Source organism: Pseudophryne corroboree, chromosome 2, assembly GCF_028390025.1.
Source record: "Pseudophryne corroboree isolate aPseCor3 chromosome 2, aPseCor3.hap2, whole genome shotgun sequence".
Lineage (NCBI taxonomy): Eukaryota > Metazoa > Chordata > Amphibia > Anura > Myobatrachidae > Pseudophryne > Pseudophryne corroboree.
This window is the reverse complement of record NC_086445.1, coordinates 589,932,625-589,946,596: the sequence shown is the minus strand read 5'-3', so window position 1 is coordinate 589,946,596 and position 13,972 is coordinate 589,932,625. Positions and strand designations below refer to the sequence as shown.

At 45.3% G+C, this 13,972-nt stretch overlaps 1 protein-coding gene across 4 annotated transcripts in view; it reads left to right on the top strand.

Moving 5' to 3' along the window:
• The window catches only part of DNAJC8 (DnaJ heat shock protein family (Hsp40) member C8), a 250,520-nt gene that overhangs the window by 91,010 nt on the left and 145,538 nt on the right, over window positions 1-13,972 (top strand). For all 4 annotated transcript variants that reach the window (XR_010232197.1, XM_063954578.1, XM_063954576.1 and 1 more), the window contains exon 2: window positions 12,600-12,701. Coding sequence is in view for 3 of the 4 variants with exons in the window: in XM_063954578.1 (XP_063810648.1) it covers window positions 12,600-12,701 (102 nt within the window). In the remaining variant the exon portion in view is untranslated. The remainder of the gene's footprint in view (window positions 1-12,599; window positions 12,702-13,972) is intronic.

The following is a 13,972-nucleotide window of genomic DNA, read 5'->3' as shown; positions in this document are numbered from 1 at the left end:
GGTGGCACTACCGTCTCCGGATACGGCCGCCCTGAAGGAACCTGCTGATAGAAAGCAGGAGGTTACCCTATAAGATATAGTCACACACTAGGGCATCATATTGCGACCAGCCGTTGCTTCGGCATGGATGTGCAGTGCTCTCGCTGCGTGGTCAGATTCCCTGTCGGAAAATAACTATGGATAGGGACAATATTTTGCTGAAAATAGAGCATATAAAAGACGTGGTCTTATACATGTGTGATGCACAGAGGGATATTTGCCGGCTGGCATCAAAAATAAGCGCTAGGTCCATTGCCGCCAGACGGGGGTTATGGACTTGGCAATGGTCAGGCGATGCCGACTCGAATCGGCACATGGAAGTTGCCCTATAAGGGGGTAAAACTGTTTGGGGATGGTCTTTCAGACCTCGTTTCCACAGCTACTGCTGGGAAATCAATTTTTTTGCCACAGGCTACCCCACAACAAAAGAAAGCACCGTATCATCAAGTACAGTCCTTTCGGCCCCAGAAAAGCAAGAGGGCTAGAGGCTCATCTTTTCTGCCGAGAGGCAAAGGTAGAGAAAAAAGCTGCAACACACAGCTAGTTCCCAAGAGCAGAAGTCCTCCCTGCGTCCGGTAGGTCCACAGCATGGTGCTGGGGCTGCTCAGGCGGACCCGGGTACGGTGGGGGCCCGTCTCAGATATTTCAGCGGACAGTGGGCTTTCTCACATGGATCCCTGGGTCCTTCAAGTAGTATCTCAGGGGCACAGGCTGGAGTTCGAGACGTTCTTCCCCCCGCCGTTTCCTAAAATCTGCCTTACCGGCACCTCCCTCTGCCAGAGAGACGGTGTTGGTGGATATTCAACACTATAATCACAACAAGTGATTGTAAAGGTGCCCCTCCTTCAGCAAGGAAGGGGTTACTATTCCACAGTGGTTGTGGTACCGAAACGGTTCGGTGAGACCCATCTTGAAATTAAAATACTTAAACTTTTATATCAGAAGATTCAAGTTCAAGATGGAATCGCTCAGGGCGGTTATTACGAGCCTGGACGAGGGGGATTACAGGGTCTCCCTGGACATCAAGGATGCGTACCTGCATGTCCCCATTTACCCTCCTCACCAGGGGTACCTCAGATATGTGGTACAGGACTGTCACTATCAGTTCCAGACGCGGCCGTTGGAGTTGTCCACGGCACCGAAGGTCTTTACCTAGGTAATGGCCGAAGTGATGATACTCCTTCGCAAGAAGGAAGTTTTTATTATCCCGTACTTGGACGATCTCCTGATAAAGGCGAGGTCCAAAGAACAGTTGGTAGTGGGGGTAGCACTCTCTCGGGAAGTGCTACAACAGCACGACTGGATTCTCAATATTCCAAAGTCACAGCTGGTCCCGATGACACGTCTTCTGTTCCTGGGAATGTTTCTGAACGCAGACCAGAAAAGAGTGTTTCTTCCAGTGGAAAAAGCCGAGGAGTTGTCATCTCTAGTCAGAGACATCCTAAAACCAGGACAGGTGTCGGTACATCAATGCACACGAGTCCTGGGAAAAATGGTAGCTTCGTACGAAGCATAATTCCATTCGGAAGACTCCACGCAAGGACGTTCCAGTGGGAACTGTGGGACTAATGGTCCGAGTCCCATCTACAGATACAACAGCGGATAACCCTGTCAGCAAGAAGCAGGGTGTCGCTGCTGTGGTGGCTGCAGAGGGCTCATCTACTAGAGGGCCGCAGATTCGGAATACAGGACTGGGTCCTGGTGACCACGGATGCCAGCCTTCGGGGCTGGGGTGCAGTCACACAGGGAAGAAATTTCCAAGGAGATTTCGCTTCACATAAATATTCTGCAGCTAAGGGCCATTTACAATGCCCTAAGCCAAGCAAGGCCTCTGCTTCAGAACCAGCCGGTACTGATCCAATCAGACGACATCACGGCGGTCGCCCATGTAAACAGACAGGGCGGCACAAGAAGCAGGATGGCGATGGCAGAAGCCACAAGGATTCTCCGATGGGCGACCTACACCCAGGAGAATGGGGACTTCATCAGAAGTTTTCCAAATGCGGGTAAACCGTTGGGAATGACCACGGGTGGACATGATGGCGTCCCGCCTCAACAAGAAGTTGAAAAGTTATTGCGCCAGGTCAAGGGACCCTCAGGCGATCGCTGGGGACGCTCTAGTGACACCGTGGGTGTACCAGTCGGTTTATGTGTCTCCTCTTCTACCTCTCATACCCAAGGTACTGAGAATAATAAGAAGGCGAGGAGTGAAAACCATACTCTGGGTTCCGGATTGGCCATGAAGAGCTTGGTACCCGGAACTTCAAGAGATGCTGGCAGAGGACCCTTGGCCTCTGCCGCTCAGACAAGACCTGCTGCAGCAGGGACCCTGTCTGTTCCAAGACTTACCGCGGCTGCGTTTGACGGCATGGCGGTAGAACACCGGATCCTAAAGGAAAAGGGTATTCCGAAGGAAGTCATCCCTACCTATTCCGAAGGATGTCACCGCAAGACATTATCGCCGCGTTTGGCGAAAATTTGTTGCTTGGTGGGAGGCCATGAAGGCCCGACGGAGGAATTTCAACTATGTCGATTCCTGCACTTCCTGCAAGCAGGGGTGACGTTTGGGCCTCAAATTGGGGTCCATCAAGGTCCAGATTTCGGCTCTGTCGATTTTCTTCCAGAAAGAACTGGCTTCACTGCCTGAAGTTCAGACTTTGGTTAAAGGAGTACTACATATTCAGCCTCCTTTTGTGCCTGCTGTGGCACTTTTTGGATCTCAACGTGGTGTTGGATTTCCTAAAGTCGCATTGGTTGAGCCCCTTAAAACCATGGAGCTAAAGTATCTCGCGTGGAAAGTGGTCATGCTGTTGGCCTTGGCCTTGGCCAGGCGTGTGTCAGAATTGGCGGCTTTGTCATGTAAAAGCCCTTATTTGATTTTCTATATGGATAGGGCAGAGTTGAGGACTCGTCCTCAGTTTCTCCCGAAGGTGGTCTCAGGTTTTCACTTGAACCAACCTATTGTGGTGCCTGCGGCTACTAGGGACTTGGAGGATTCCAAGTTGCTGGACGGAGTCAGGGCCCTGAAAATTTTATTTTTCCAGGACGGCTGGAGTCAGGAAAACTGACTCTCTGTTTATCCTGATGGCACCCAACAAGCTGGGTGCTCCTGCTTCTAAGCAGTCTATTGCGCGCTGGATTTGTAGCACTATTCAGCTGGCGCATTCTGCGGTAGGATTACCGCAGCCTAAATCAATAAAAGCCCATTCCACAAGGAAGGTGGGCTCATCTTGGGCGGCTGCCCGAGGGGTCTCGGCTTTACAACTTTGCCGAGCTGCTACTTGGTCAGGGGCAAACACGTTTGCAAAATTCTATGAATTTGATACCCTGGCTGAGGAGGACCTGGAGTTCTCTCATTCGGTGCTGCAGAGTCATCCGCACTCTCCCGCCCGTTTGGGAGCTTTGGTATAATCCCCATGGTCCTTACGGAGTTCCCAGCATCCACTAGGACGTCAGAGAAAATAAGAATTTACTTACCGATAATTCTATTTCTCGTAGTCCGTAGTGGATGCTGGGCGCCCATCCCAAGTGCGGATTGTCTGCAATACTTGTACATAGTTATTGTTAACTAATCGGGTTCTTGTTGTGAGCCATCTATTCAGAGGCTCCTCTGTTATCATGCTGTTAACTGGGTTTCATATCACAAGTTGTACGGTGTGATTGGTGTGGCTGGTATGAGTCTTACCCGGGATTCAAAATCCTTCCTTATTGTGTACGCTCGTCCGGGCACAGTATCCTAACTGAGGCTTGGAGGAGGGTCATAGGGGGAGGAGCCAGTGCACACCAGGTAGTCCTAAAGCTTTCTTTTTGTGCCCAGTCTCCTGCGGAGCCGCTATTCCCCATGGTCCTTACGGAGTTCCCAGCATCCACTACGGACTACGAGAAATAGAATTATCGGTAAGTAAATTCTTATTTTATGATTTGTAAATGAAGGAATAGAGGAATCAATTATAGATCATTTGTAGATACTATGTCTTGAGATATGCCATGGGTATTTTGTACACGTGTATCTGAGTACACTATAGATAGAAAACTAATATTTCTCTATCGTCCTAGTGGATGCTGGGGTTCCTGAAAGGACCATGGGGAATAGCGGCTCCGCAGGAGACAGGGCACAAAAAGTAAAGCTTTAGGATCAGGTGGTGTGCACTGGCTCCTCCCCCTATGACCCTCCTCCAAGCCAGTTAGATTTTGTGCCCGGCCGAGAAGGGTGCAATCTAGGTGGCTCTCCTAAAGAGCTGCTTAGGAAAGTTTAGCTTAGGTTTTTTATTTTACAGTGAGTCCTGATGGCAACAGGATCACTGCAACGAGGGACTTAGGGGAGAAGAAGTGAACTCACCTGCGTGCAGGATGGATTGGCTTCTTGGCTACTGGACATCGGCTCCAGAGGGACGATCACAGGTACAGCCTGGATGGTCACCGGAGCCTTGCCGCCGGCCCCCTTGCAGATGCTGAAGTAAGAAGAGGTCCAGAATCGGCGGCAGAAGACTCCTCAGTCTTCTAAAGGTAGCGCACAGCACTGCAGCTGTGCGCCATTTTCCTCTCGGCACACTTCACACGGCAGTCACTGAGGGTGCAGGGCGCTGGGAGGGGGGCGCCCTGGGAGGCAAATGAATACCTATTTTGGCTAAAAATACCTCACATATAGCCTCCGGAGGCTATATGGAGATATTTAACCCCTGCCAGAATCCGTTAAGAGCGGGAGACGAGGCCGCCGAAAAAGGGGCGGGGCCTATCTCCTCCGCACACAGCGCCATTTTCCCTCACAGAAAGGCTGGAGGGAAGGCTCCCAGGCTCTCCCCTGCACTGCACTACAGAAACAGGGTTAAAACAGAGAGGGGGGGGCACTAATTTGGCGATATGCTTATATATATATATATTAAGATGCTATAAGGGAAAACACTTATATAAGGTTGTCCCTATATAATTATAGCGTTTTTGGTGTGTGCTGGCAAACTCTCCCTCTGTCTCTCCAAAGGGCTAGTGGGTCCTGTCCTCTATCAGAGCATTCCCTGTGTGTGTGCTGTGTGTCGGTACGTGTGTGTCGACAGGTAGGAGGACGATGTTGGTGAGGAGGCGGAGCAATTGCCTGTAATGGTGATGTCACTCTCTAGGGAGTCGACACCGGAATGGATGGCTTATTTAGGAAATTACGTGATAATGTCAACACGCTGCAAGGTCGGTTGACGACATGAGACGGCCGACAAACAATTAGTACGGTCCAGACGTCTCAAAAACACCGTCAAGGGTTTTAAAACGCCCGTTTACTTTAGTCGGTCGACACAGACACAGACAGGGACACTGAATCCAGTGTCGACGGTGAATAAACAAACGTATTCCTTATTAGGGCCACACGTTAAAGGCAATGAAGGAGGTGTTACGTATTTCTGATACTACAAGTACCACAAAAGAGGGTATTATGTGGGATGTGAAAAAACTACCATAGTTTTTCCTGAATCAGATAAATTAAATAAAGTGTGTGATGATGCGTGGGTTCCCCCCGATAGAAAATTATGGGCGGTATACCCTTTCCCGCCAGAAGTTAGGGCGCGTTGGAAACACCCCTTAAGGTGGATAAGGCGCTCACACGCTTATCAAAACAAGTGGCGGTACCGTCTATAGATAGGGCCGTCCTCAAGGACCAGCTGACAAGGCTGGAAAATATAATAAAAAGTATATACACACATACTGGTGTTATACTGCGGCCAGCGATCGCCTCAGCCTGGATGTGCAGAGCTAGGGTGGCTTGGTCGGATTCCCTGACTAAAAATATTGATACCCTTGACAGGGACAGTATTTTATTGACTATAGAGCATTTCTATATATGCGAGATGCACAGAGGGATATTTGCACTCTGGCATCATGAATAAACGCGATGTCCATAACTGCCAGAAGATGTTATGGACACGACAGTGGTCAGGTGATGCAGATTCCAAACGGCACAGTATGGCCGTATAAAGGAAGAGGACTTGTTTGGGGTCGGTCCATCGGACCTGGTGGTCACGGCAACTGCTGGAAAATCCACCGTTTTTTACCCTAAGTCACATCTCTGCAGAAAAAGACACCGTCTTTTCAGCCTCAGTTCTCTCGTCCCTATAAGATCATATCTGCCCAGGGATAGAGGAAAGGGAAGAAGACTGCAACAGGCAGCCTATTCCCAGGAACAGAAGCGTTCCACCGCGTCTGACAAGTTCTCAGCATGGCGCTGAGACCGTACAGGACCCCTGGATCCTACAAGTAGTATCCCGGGGGTACAGATGGGAATGTCGAGACGTTTCCCCTTCGCAGGCTCCTGAAGTCTGCTTTACCAAGTCTCCCTCCGACAAGGAGGTAGTATGGAAAAAAATTCACAAGCTGTGTTCCCAGCAGGTGACAATTAAATTACCCCTCCTACTACAGAAAAGGGGTATTATTCCACACTATATTGTGGTACTGAAGCCAGAAGGCTAGGTGAGACTTATTCTAAAAAAATTTTTTTGAACACTTACAAAGGTTCAAATTAAGATGAAGTCACTCAGAGCAGTGATAACGAACCAGGAAGAAGGGGACTATATAGTGTCCCGGGACATCAGGGATGCTTACCTCCATGTCCCAAATTTGCCCTTCTCACTAAGGGTACCTCAGGTTCGTGGTGCAGAACTGTCACTATCCGTTTCAGACGCTGCCGTTTGGATTGTCCACGGCACCCCGGGGTCTTTACCAAGGTAATGGCCGAATTGATGATTCTTCTTCGAAGAAAAGGCGTCTTAATTATCCCTTACTTGGACGATCTCCTGATAGGGGCATAGTCCAGGGAACAGTTGGAGGTCGGAGTAGCACTGTCTCGGATACTGCTACAATCAGCACGGGTGGATTCTAAATATTCCAAAATCGCAGCTGATCCCGACGACACGTCTGCTGTGCCTAGAGATGATTCTGGACACAGTCCAGAAAAAGGTGTTTCTCCCGGAAGAGAAAGCCAGGGAGTTATCCGAGCAAGTCAGGAACCTCCTAAAAACAGTGCATCATTGCACAAGGGTCCTGGTAAAAATGGTGGCTTCCTACGAAGCAATTCCATTCGGCAGATTTCACGTAAGAACTTTTCAGTGGGATCTGCTGGACAAATGGTCCGGATCGCATCTTCAGATGCATCAGCGGATAACCCAATATCCAAGGACAAGGGTGTCTCTCCTGTGGTGGTTATAGAGTGCTCATCTTCTAGAGGGCCGCAGATTCGGCATTCAGGATTGGATGCTGGTAACCACGGAGCCCAGCCTGAGAGGCTGGGGAGCAGTCACACAAGGGAAAAATTTCCAGGGAGTGTGATCAAGTATGGAGACTTTTCTCCACATAAATATACTGGAGCTAAGGGTAAATTTATAATGCTCTAAGCTTAGCAAGACCTCTGCTTCAAGGTCAGCCGGTATTGATCCAGTGGGAAAAACATCACGGCAGTCGCCCACGTAAACAGACAGGGCGACACAAGAAGCAGGAGGGCAATGGCAGAAACTGCAAGGACTTTTCGCTGGGCGGAAAATCATGTGATAACACTGTCAGCAGTTTTTCATCCCGGGAATGGAAACTGGGAAGCAGACTTCCTCAGCACGACCTCCACCCGGGAGAGTGGAAACTTCATTGAGAAGTTTTTTCCACATGATTGTAAACCGTTGGGAAATACCAAAGGTGGACATGATGGCGTCCCGTCTGAACAAAAAACGGGACAGGTATTGCGCCAGGTCAAGGGACCCTCAGGCAATAGATGTGGACGTTCTGGTAACACCGTGGGTGTACCAGTCGGTGTATGTGTTCCCTCCTCTGCTTCTCATACCTAAGGTGCTGAGAATTATAAGACGTAGAGGAGTAAGAACTATACTCATGGCTCCGGATTGGCCAAGAAGGACTTGGTACCCGGAACTTCAAGAGATGCTTACAGAGGTCTTATGGCCTCTGCCGCTAAGAAGGGACTTGCTTCAGCAAGTACCATGTCTGTTCCAAGACTTACCGCAGCTGCGTTTGTCGGCATGGCGATGGAAAGCCGGATCCTAAGGGAAAAAAGGCATTCCGGAAGAGGTCAATCCTACCCTGGTCAAAGCCAGAAAGGAGGTGACCGCACAACATTATCACCACGTGTGGCGAAAATTTGTTGCGTGGTGTGAGGCCAGGAAGGCCCCACAAAGAAATTTCAACTCGGTCGTTTCCTGCATTTCCTGCAAACAGGAGTGTCTATGGGCCTCAAATTGGGGTCCATTAAGGTTCAAATTCGGCCCTGTAAATTTTCTTCCAGAAAGAATTGGCTTCAGTTCCTGAAGTCCAGAAGTTTGTCAAGGGAGTATTGCATATACAAACCCCTTTTTTGTGCCTCCAGTGGCACTGTGGGATCTCAACGTAGTTCTGGGATTTCTCAAATCACATTGGTTTAAAACCAGTCAAATATGTGGATTTGCAGCATCTCACATAAAAAGTGACCATGCTCTTGGCCCTGGCCTGGACCAGGCGAGTGTCAAATTGGTGGTTTTTTCTCAAAAAAGCCCATATCTGTTTGTCCATTCGGACAGGGCAGAGCTGCGGACTCGTCCCCAGTTCTCTCCCTAAGGTGGTGTCAGTGCTTCACCTGAACCAGCTTATTGTGGTGCCTTGCCCCTACTAGGGACTTGGAGGACTCCAAGTTGCTAGAAGTTGTCAGGGCCCTGAAAATATATTCCAGGACAGCTGGAGTCAGAAAATCTGACTCGCTGTTTATACTGTATGCACCCAACAAGTTGGGTGCGCCTGCTTCTAAGCAGTCGATTGCTCGTTGGATTTGTAACACAATTCAACTTGCACATTCTGAGGCAGGCCTGCCACAGTCTAAATCGGTTAAGGCCCATTCCACAAGGAAGGTGGGCTCATCTTGGGCGGCTGCCCGAGAGGTCTCGGCATTACAACTCTGCCGAGCAGCTACGTGGTCAGGGGAGAACACGTTTGTAAAATTCTACAAATTTGATATCCTGGCAAAAGAGGACCTGGAGTTCTCTCATTCGGTGCTGCAGAGTCATCCGCACTCTCCCGCCCGTTTGGGAGCTTTGGTATAATCCCCATGGTCCTTTCAGGAACCCCAGCATCCACTAGGACGATAGAGAAAATAAGAATTTACTTACCGATAATTCTATTTCTCGGAGTCCGTAGTGGATGCTGGGCGCCCATCCCAAGTGCGGATTATCTGCAATACTTGTACATAGTTACAAAAATCGGGTTATTATTGTTGTGAGCCATCTTTTCAGAGGCTCCGCTGTTATCATACTGTTAACTGGGTTTAGATCACAAGTTGTACGGTGTGATTGGTGTGGCTGGTATGAGTCTTACCCGGGATTCAAAATTCCTCCCTTATTGTGTACGCTCGTCCGGGCACAGTACCTAACTGGCTTGGAGGAGGGTCATAGGGGGAGGAGCCAGTGCACACCACCTGATCCTAAAGCTTTACTTTTTGTGCCCTGTCTCCTGCGGAGCCGCTATTCCCCATGGTCCTTTCAGGAACCCCAGCATCCACTACGGACTCCGAGAAATAGAATTATCGGTAAGTAAATTCTTATTATAACTAATTTGAAATATTAAAATTAAGGCTTTACGAGATCAATTTAGGGGTTTCCATTAGATACTTGGCCCCCCGTATAATGGACCTTAGTATTAGTTATCTAACCATTTGTATATAATTGTGGGATTTGATAGTACAATGTGTTACTTAGGTGTAGCAGATTAGTTTTAGTGGTTTTTGGATCGAATGTAAGAGTAATAGTATTTTGGCTCCTGCTTGTCTAAACATTAGATTGGTAACGGGATAGAGGTGGAACGCAAATGCGTTCCACCGTCTATAGGAAGTCCCTTTCTATGCTAGTGTTGCTGAAATAGTAGCGGTGACGCACAGTGATGCGCCTCACTGGAAGCTTTTGGTTGCCGGAATGCGGGCGGAGCCTGTAGTTAGGTTCCTTGTCGGAAAACCCCCTTTTTAGTGCGGCACTTAAAGTTTAGATTGACAGGTAGCGGCCGGACCCGGTGGAACGCAATACCGGAAGTCCGGAGCCGCGATTGGAACGCACGACCGGAAGTAGTTTTCCGTAAATGGAATACACACTGCGAGTACGGACCGTTTTACTCCTATTATCTATATGGACTTTGGGGCTAATTTAGGAAGCACTATATGGATTAAGAACCCCTAAGTTATATCTTATATATCCCTTCACCAGGCTATATATTAGGCCGGTAATTAGTAATAGCTCAGGAACCAATAAGATGGATACAGGAAATTAGGTGATCTCAGAAGGTAGATAAATTCAGAGACCTGGGCTCTATCACAGTTATCCACTGGACTCTGTGAGGAGCACATGTATCTCTGTAAGTAATATACAAAGCTTTTTTCCACTATTCCTTCATAAATATAAAGTTATGCCTGTATGAATGTTTTTTATGGTATTAAATAGATTTGATGCTTTTTAAATAAGTATTAATAATAATTAAGTTTGTAATCATACTCCTTTGGGATTTAGATACAAGAGATTCTGGTAGTAATCGGGTATTTAAAGATAGGTAATGACAACCATATACAGGTTGAGTATCCCATATCCAAATATTCCGAAATACGGAATATTCCGAAATACGGACTTTTTTGACTGAGAGTGAGATAGTGAAACCTTTGTTTTCTGATGGCTCAATGTACACAAACTTTGTTTAATACACAGTTATTAAAAATATTGTATTAATGACCTTCAGGCTGTGTGTATAAGGTGTATATGAAACATAAATGTATTCTGTGCTTAGATTTAGGTCCCATCACCATGATATCTCATTATGGTATGCAATTATTCCAAAATACGGAAAAATCCGATATCCAAAATACCTCTGGTCCCAAGCATTTTGGATAAGGGATACTCAACCTGTATATATTTTTTAGGCATTTCTGCCCTTATACGTTATAAGAGGAAATTGCTTCATTATTGCACGTCCAGTGCTATTTAATACTGCATGAAATTTCGGTATGTATTAATAATTTTGTATACACTTCACTGTGGTGAAAAAATATGGAATGGTTTTTTCCTCCCGTATATTGTATTTACTAGAATATATATTTTTTTAGGTCTGTTCCTAAATTCTCGATCAGACCCAGACCTCATGTTTGACCTCGTTTGGTCTTTTTAAGGATAATCCGACAACAAGAAACAAAGAAAAATCTGCACTCTCGAAATGCCATAAAGAAATATCTGGAAAAAACCCCGATTATAATATCTGGAAAAGTCCTATAATCTCATGTGTAGATAATGGTGACAGGTGGTAGCAGCAGAATTTACGGAGGTCATTTCTGCCCTATATAATACAGTTCATTTAATTTACAGTGGGTTATCAAAGGATCGGTACCCTTAAATTCAATTGTTTTTTCTCTATTAGGGGTATATAACACATATTAAGTGTACCAAATATATCTTTAAATACACCCCTTTAGAGAGTCAGTGCAATCAAAGGAGCAGACACATTTTTTAACTCTCATCACTTCTCTATCTTAGAGCACATTTTTGGATCCTTTATCCAATTTTAACCCTATTTTTCGCGCACTGTCCAAAATATCGGTCTTTTAACACAATGTATTAATAAAAGTTACATTTTATTTCAGTTTTGTGCACCTAGCAGTACAACCCCATTTTCTTCTTGTTTATTACTTTTTAAGGATAATCCTGTTTGTTTTGAGTTTTTTACTCAGACATACACTGGTATGTATTTTTTCCCTGAATAGCACCACTTATCCTCACACACCACCTTTCTCAACTCTGGCACTCATTAAATTCACCTATTGTTTTTTAGATTCATCATAAAAGTTTTTCACTATTTCAAGCTACTATAATCATGTTTTATCTATCCAATTGGTATGTATGGCTGTCTTCTGTTTTACCTAGTACCATAACTGTACTTTGTATGGTCTAGTTATTGTATTTTATTATGTAGATTCAATACCCCTGAGGAAGTCCTACGGGACGAAACGCGTTGGGTCCTTCGGATTGACATTCTGTTATACTGTCGAAGTTACAGCAACAAGGAATTACATCCATAATAGCTGTTAAGGTGTTGAATTCACCATGTCATTGAGCATTTTTAAAATGAATCAATTTGTTCTGAGTCTGTTAATAATTTATTAAATTATTTGTTTGTCCAGATAATGATTAATGGTGTTCATTAATATTTCCTATATTTAGCGCCCTCAGATCTTGTTTTTTTTATATATATATATATATATATATATATATATTCTCAAAAGTTAAAATGAAATTGAAACATAGACAACGTATGGCATAACTAGGTACGTGACACCAGTTTGTTCTTGAGCTGACAGTCCTGTGAGTGCTGCAGCTTCATCCACAAACCATGTAGCAGACTGCACTCTGAAAATTGCAATAGACATGCAAGTTTATTAATTACAATTGTGTTTAATAAACTTTAACTAAGAAGTTCCATATATGCAAAAGAAGTGCCGGTGGTTATCTTTTCTAGAATTCTATGTTTTGTGCATTTTAAATGTGAAAATCTTTTGATCCTAATGTTTGCTGTTTTTGTACACACAGGTTAAGCAGATCGAGAAGAGGGACTCTGTTCTTACTCCTAAGCAGCAAATTGACAGGCTGATAAGACCAGGATCCTCCTATTTCAACTTGAATCCTTATGAGGTACACTTGATCTAGTAATACTTTTTGCATTAAGAGAGCATTATCAAAACTACAGAAATAATTAATACTAATACTCAACGTGTCAGCTGTGACAGTCTTGCCCAGTAACACATGAGCAGTTCTTACAGTACACAACTGGCATAACCATTGTAAGGGGTGTAGTACGGCTGACCGGCGGTCAGCTTACCGACGCCGGGATCCCAGCAGCATACAGACGCCGGGATCCCGGTGGGGAGGGGCGAGTGCAGCAATCTTCTTGCGGGCTCGCTGCGGGCTCGTGGCGACTTCCCACTCTATGGGTGTCGTGGACACCCACGAGTGGAAATAGTCCCTGTTGGTTGGCATGCCAACCATCGGGATGGTGGAGGAGGTCATGTGACTGGCGGTCTCCCGACCGCCGATCACATGAATACCACTCCATTGTAAGTAGTATCACTCATAATATAATATTACTGCTCTGTAATAAGTCAAAAATAATAGCAATGCCAGTTGTACACTACACAGTAGTAATAATGGTCTAGCAGAATAATAGTAAGTGACCGTGACCATCAATACTTATAAATATACTTGTTACTGCTTCAGGTAGTAACACAGGACTGCATCTATTCACGCAGAGGCACAGAATTGGGCAGGCGCCAGTAAACTGGCAGGGCACCTTTTTTTTTCTTTAAAAATCGAACAGGGCTCATAATGCTTATGCTATATCTATCTATGTGGGTCCACAGGATAACAGTGGGATATGATGACGCGACAGCGGATTTGAACCAATCGGTCAAAGGTTTTCCGGCCTCCCAGCATGCAACGGATATAGATTTATATATTTATATATATATTTATATATATATATATATATATATATATATATATATATATATATATATATATATATATATATATATATATATATATATATATATATATATATATATATATATACAGGTTGAGTATCCCATATCCAAATATTCCGAAATACGGAATATTCCGAAATACGGACTTTTTTGAGTGAGAGTGAGATAGTGAAACCTTTGTTTTTTGATGGCTCAATGTACACAAACTTTGTTTAATACACAAAGTTATTAAAAATATTGTATTAAATGACCTTCAGGCTGTGTGTATAAGGTGTATATGAAACATAAATGAATTGTGTGAATGTAGACACACTTTGTTTAATGCACAAAGTTATAAAAAATATTGGCTAAAATGACCTTCAGGCTGTGTGTATAAGGTGTATATGTAACATAAATGCATTCTGTGCTTAGATTTAGGTCCCA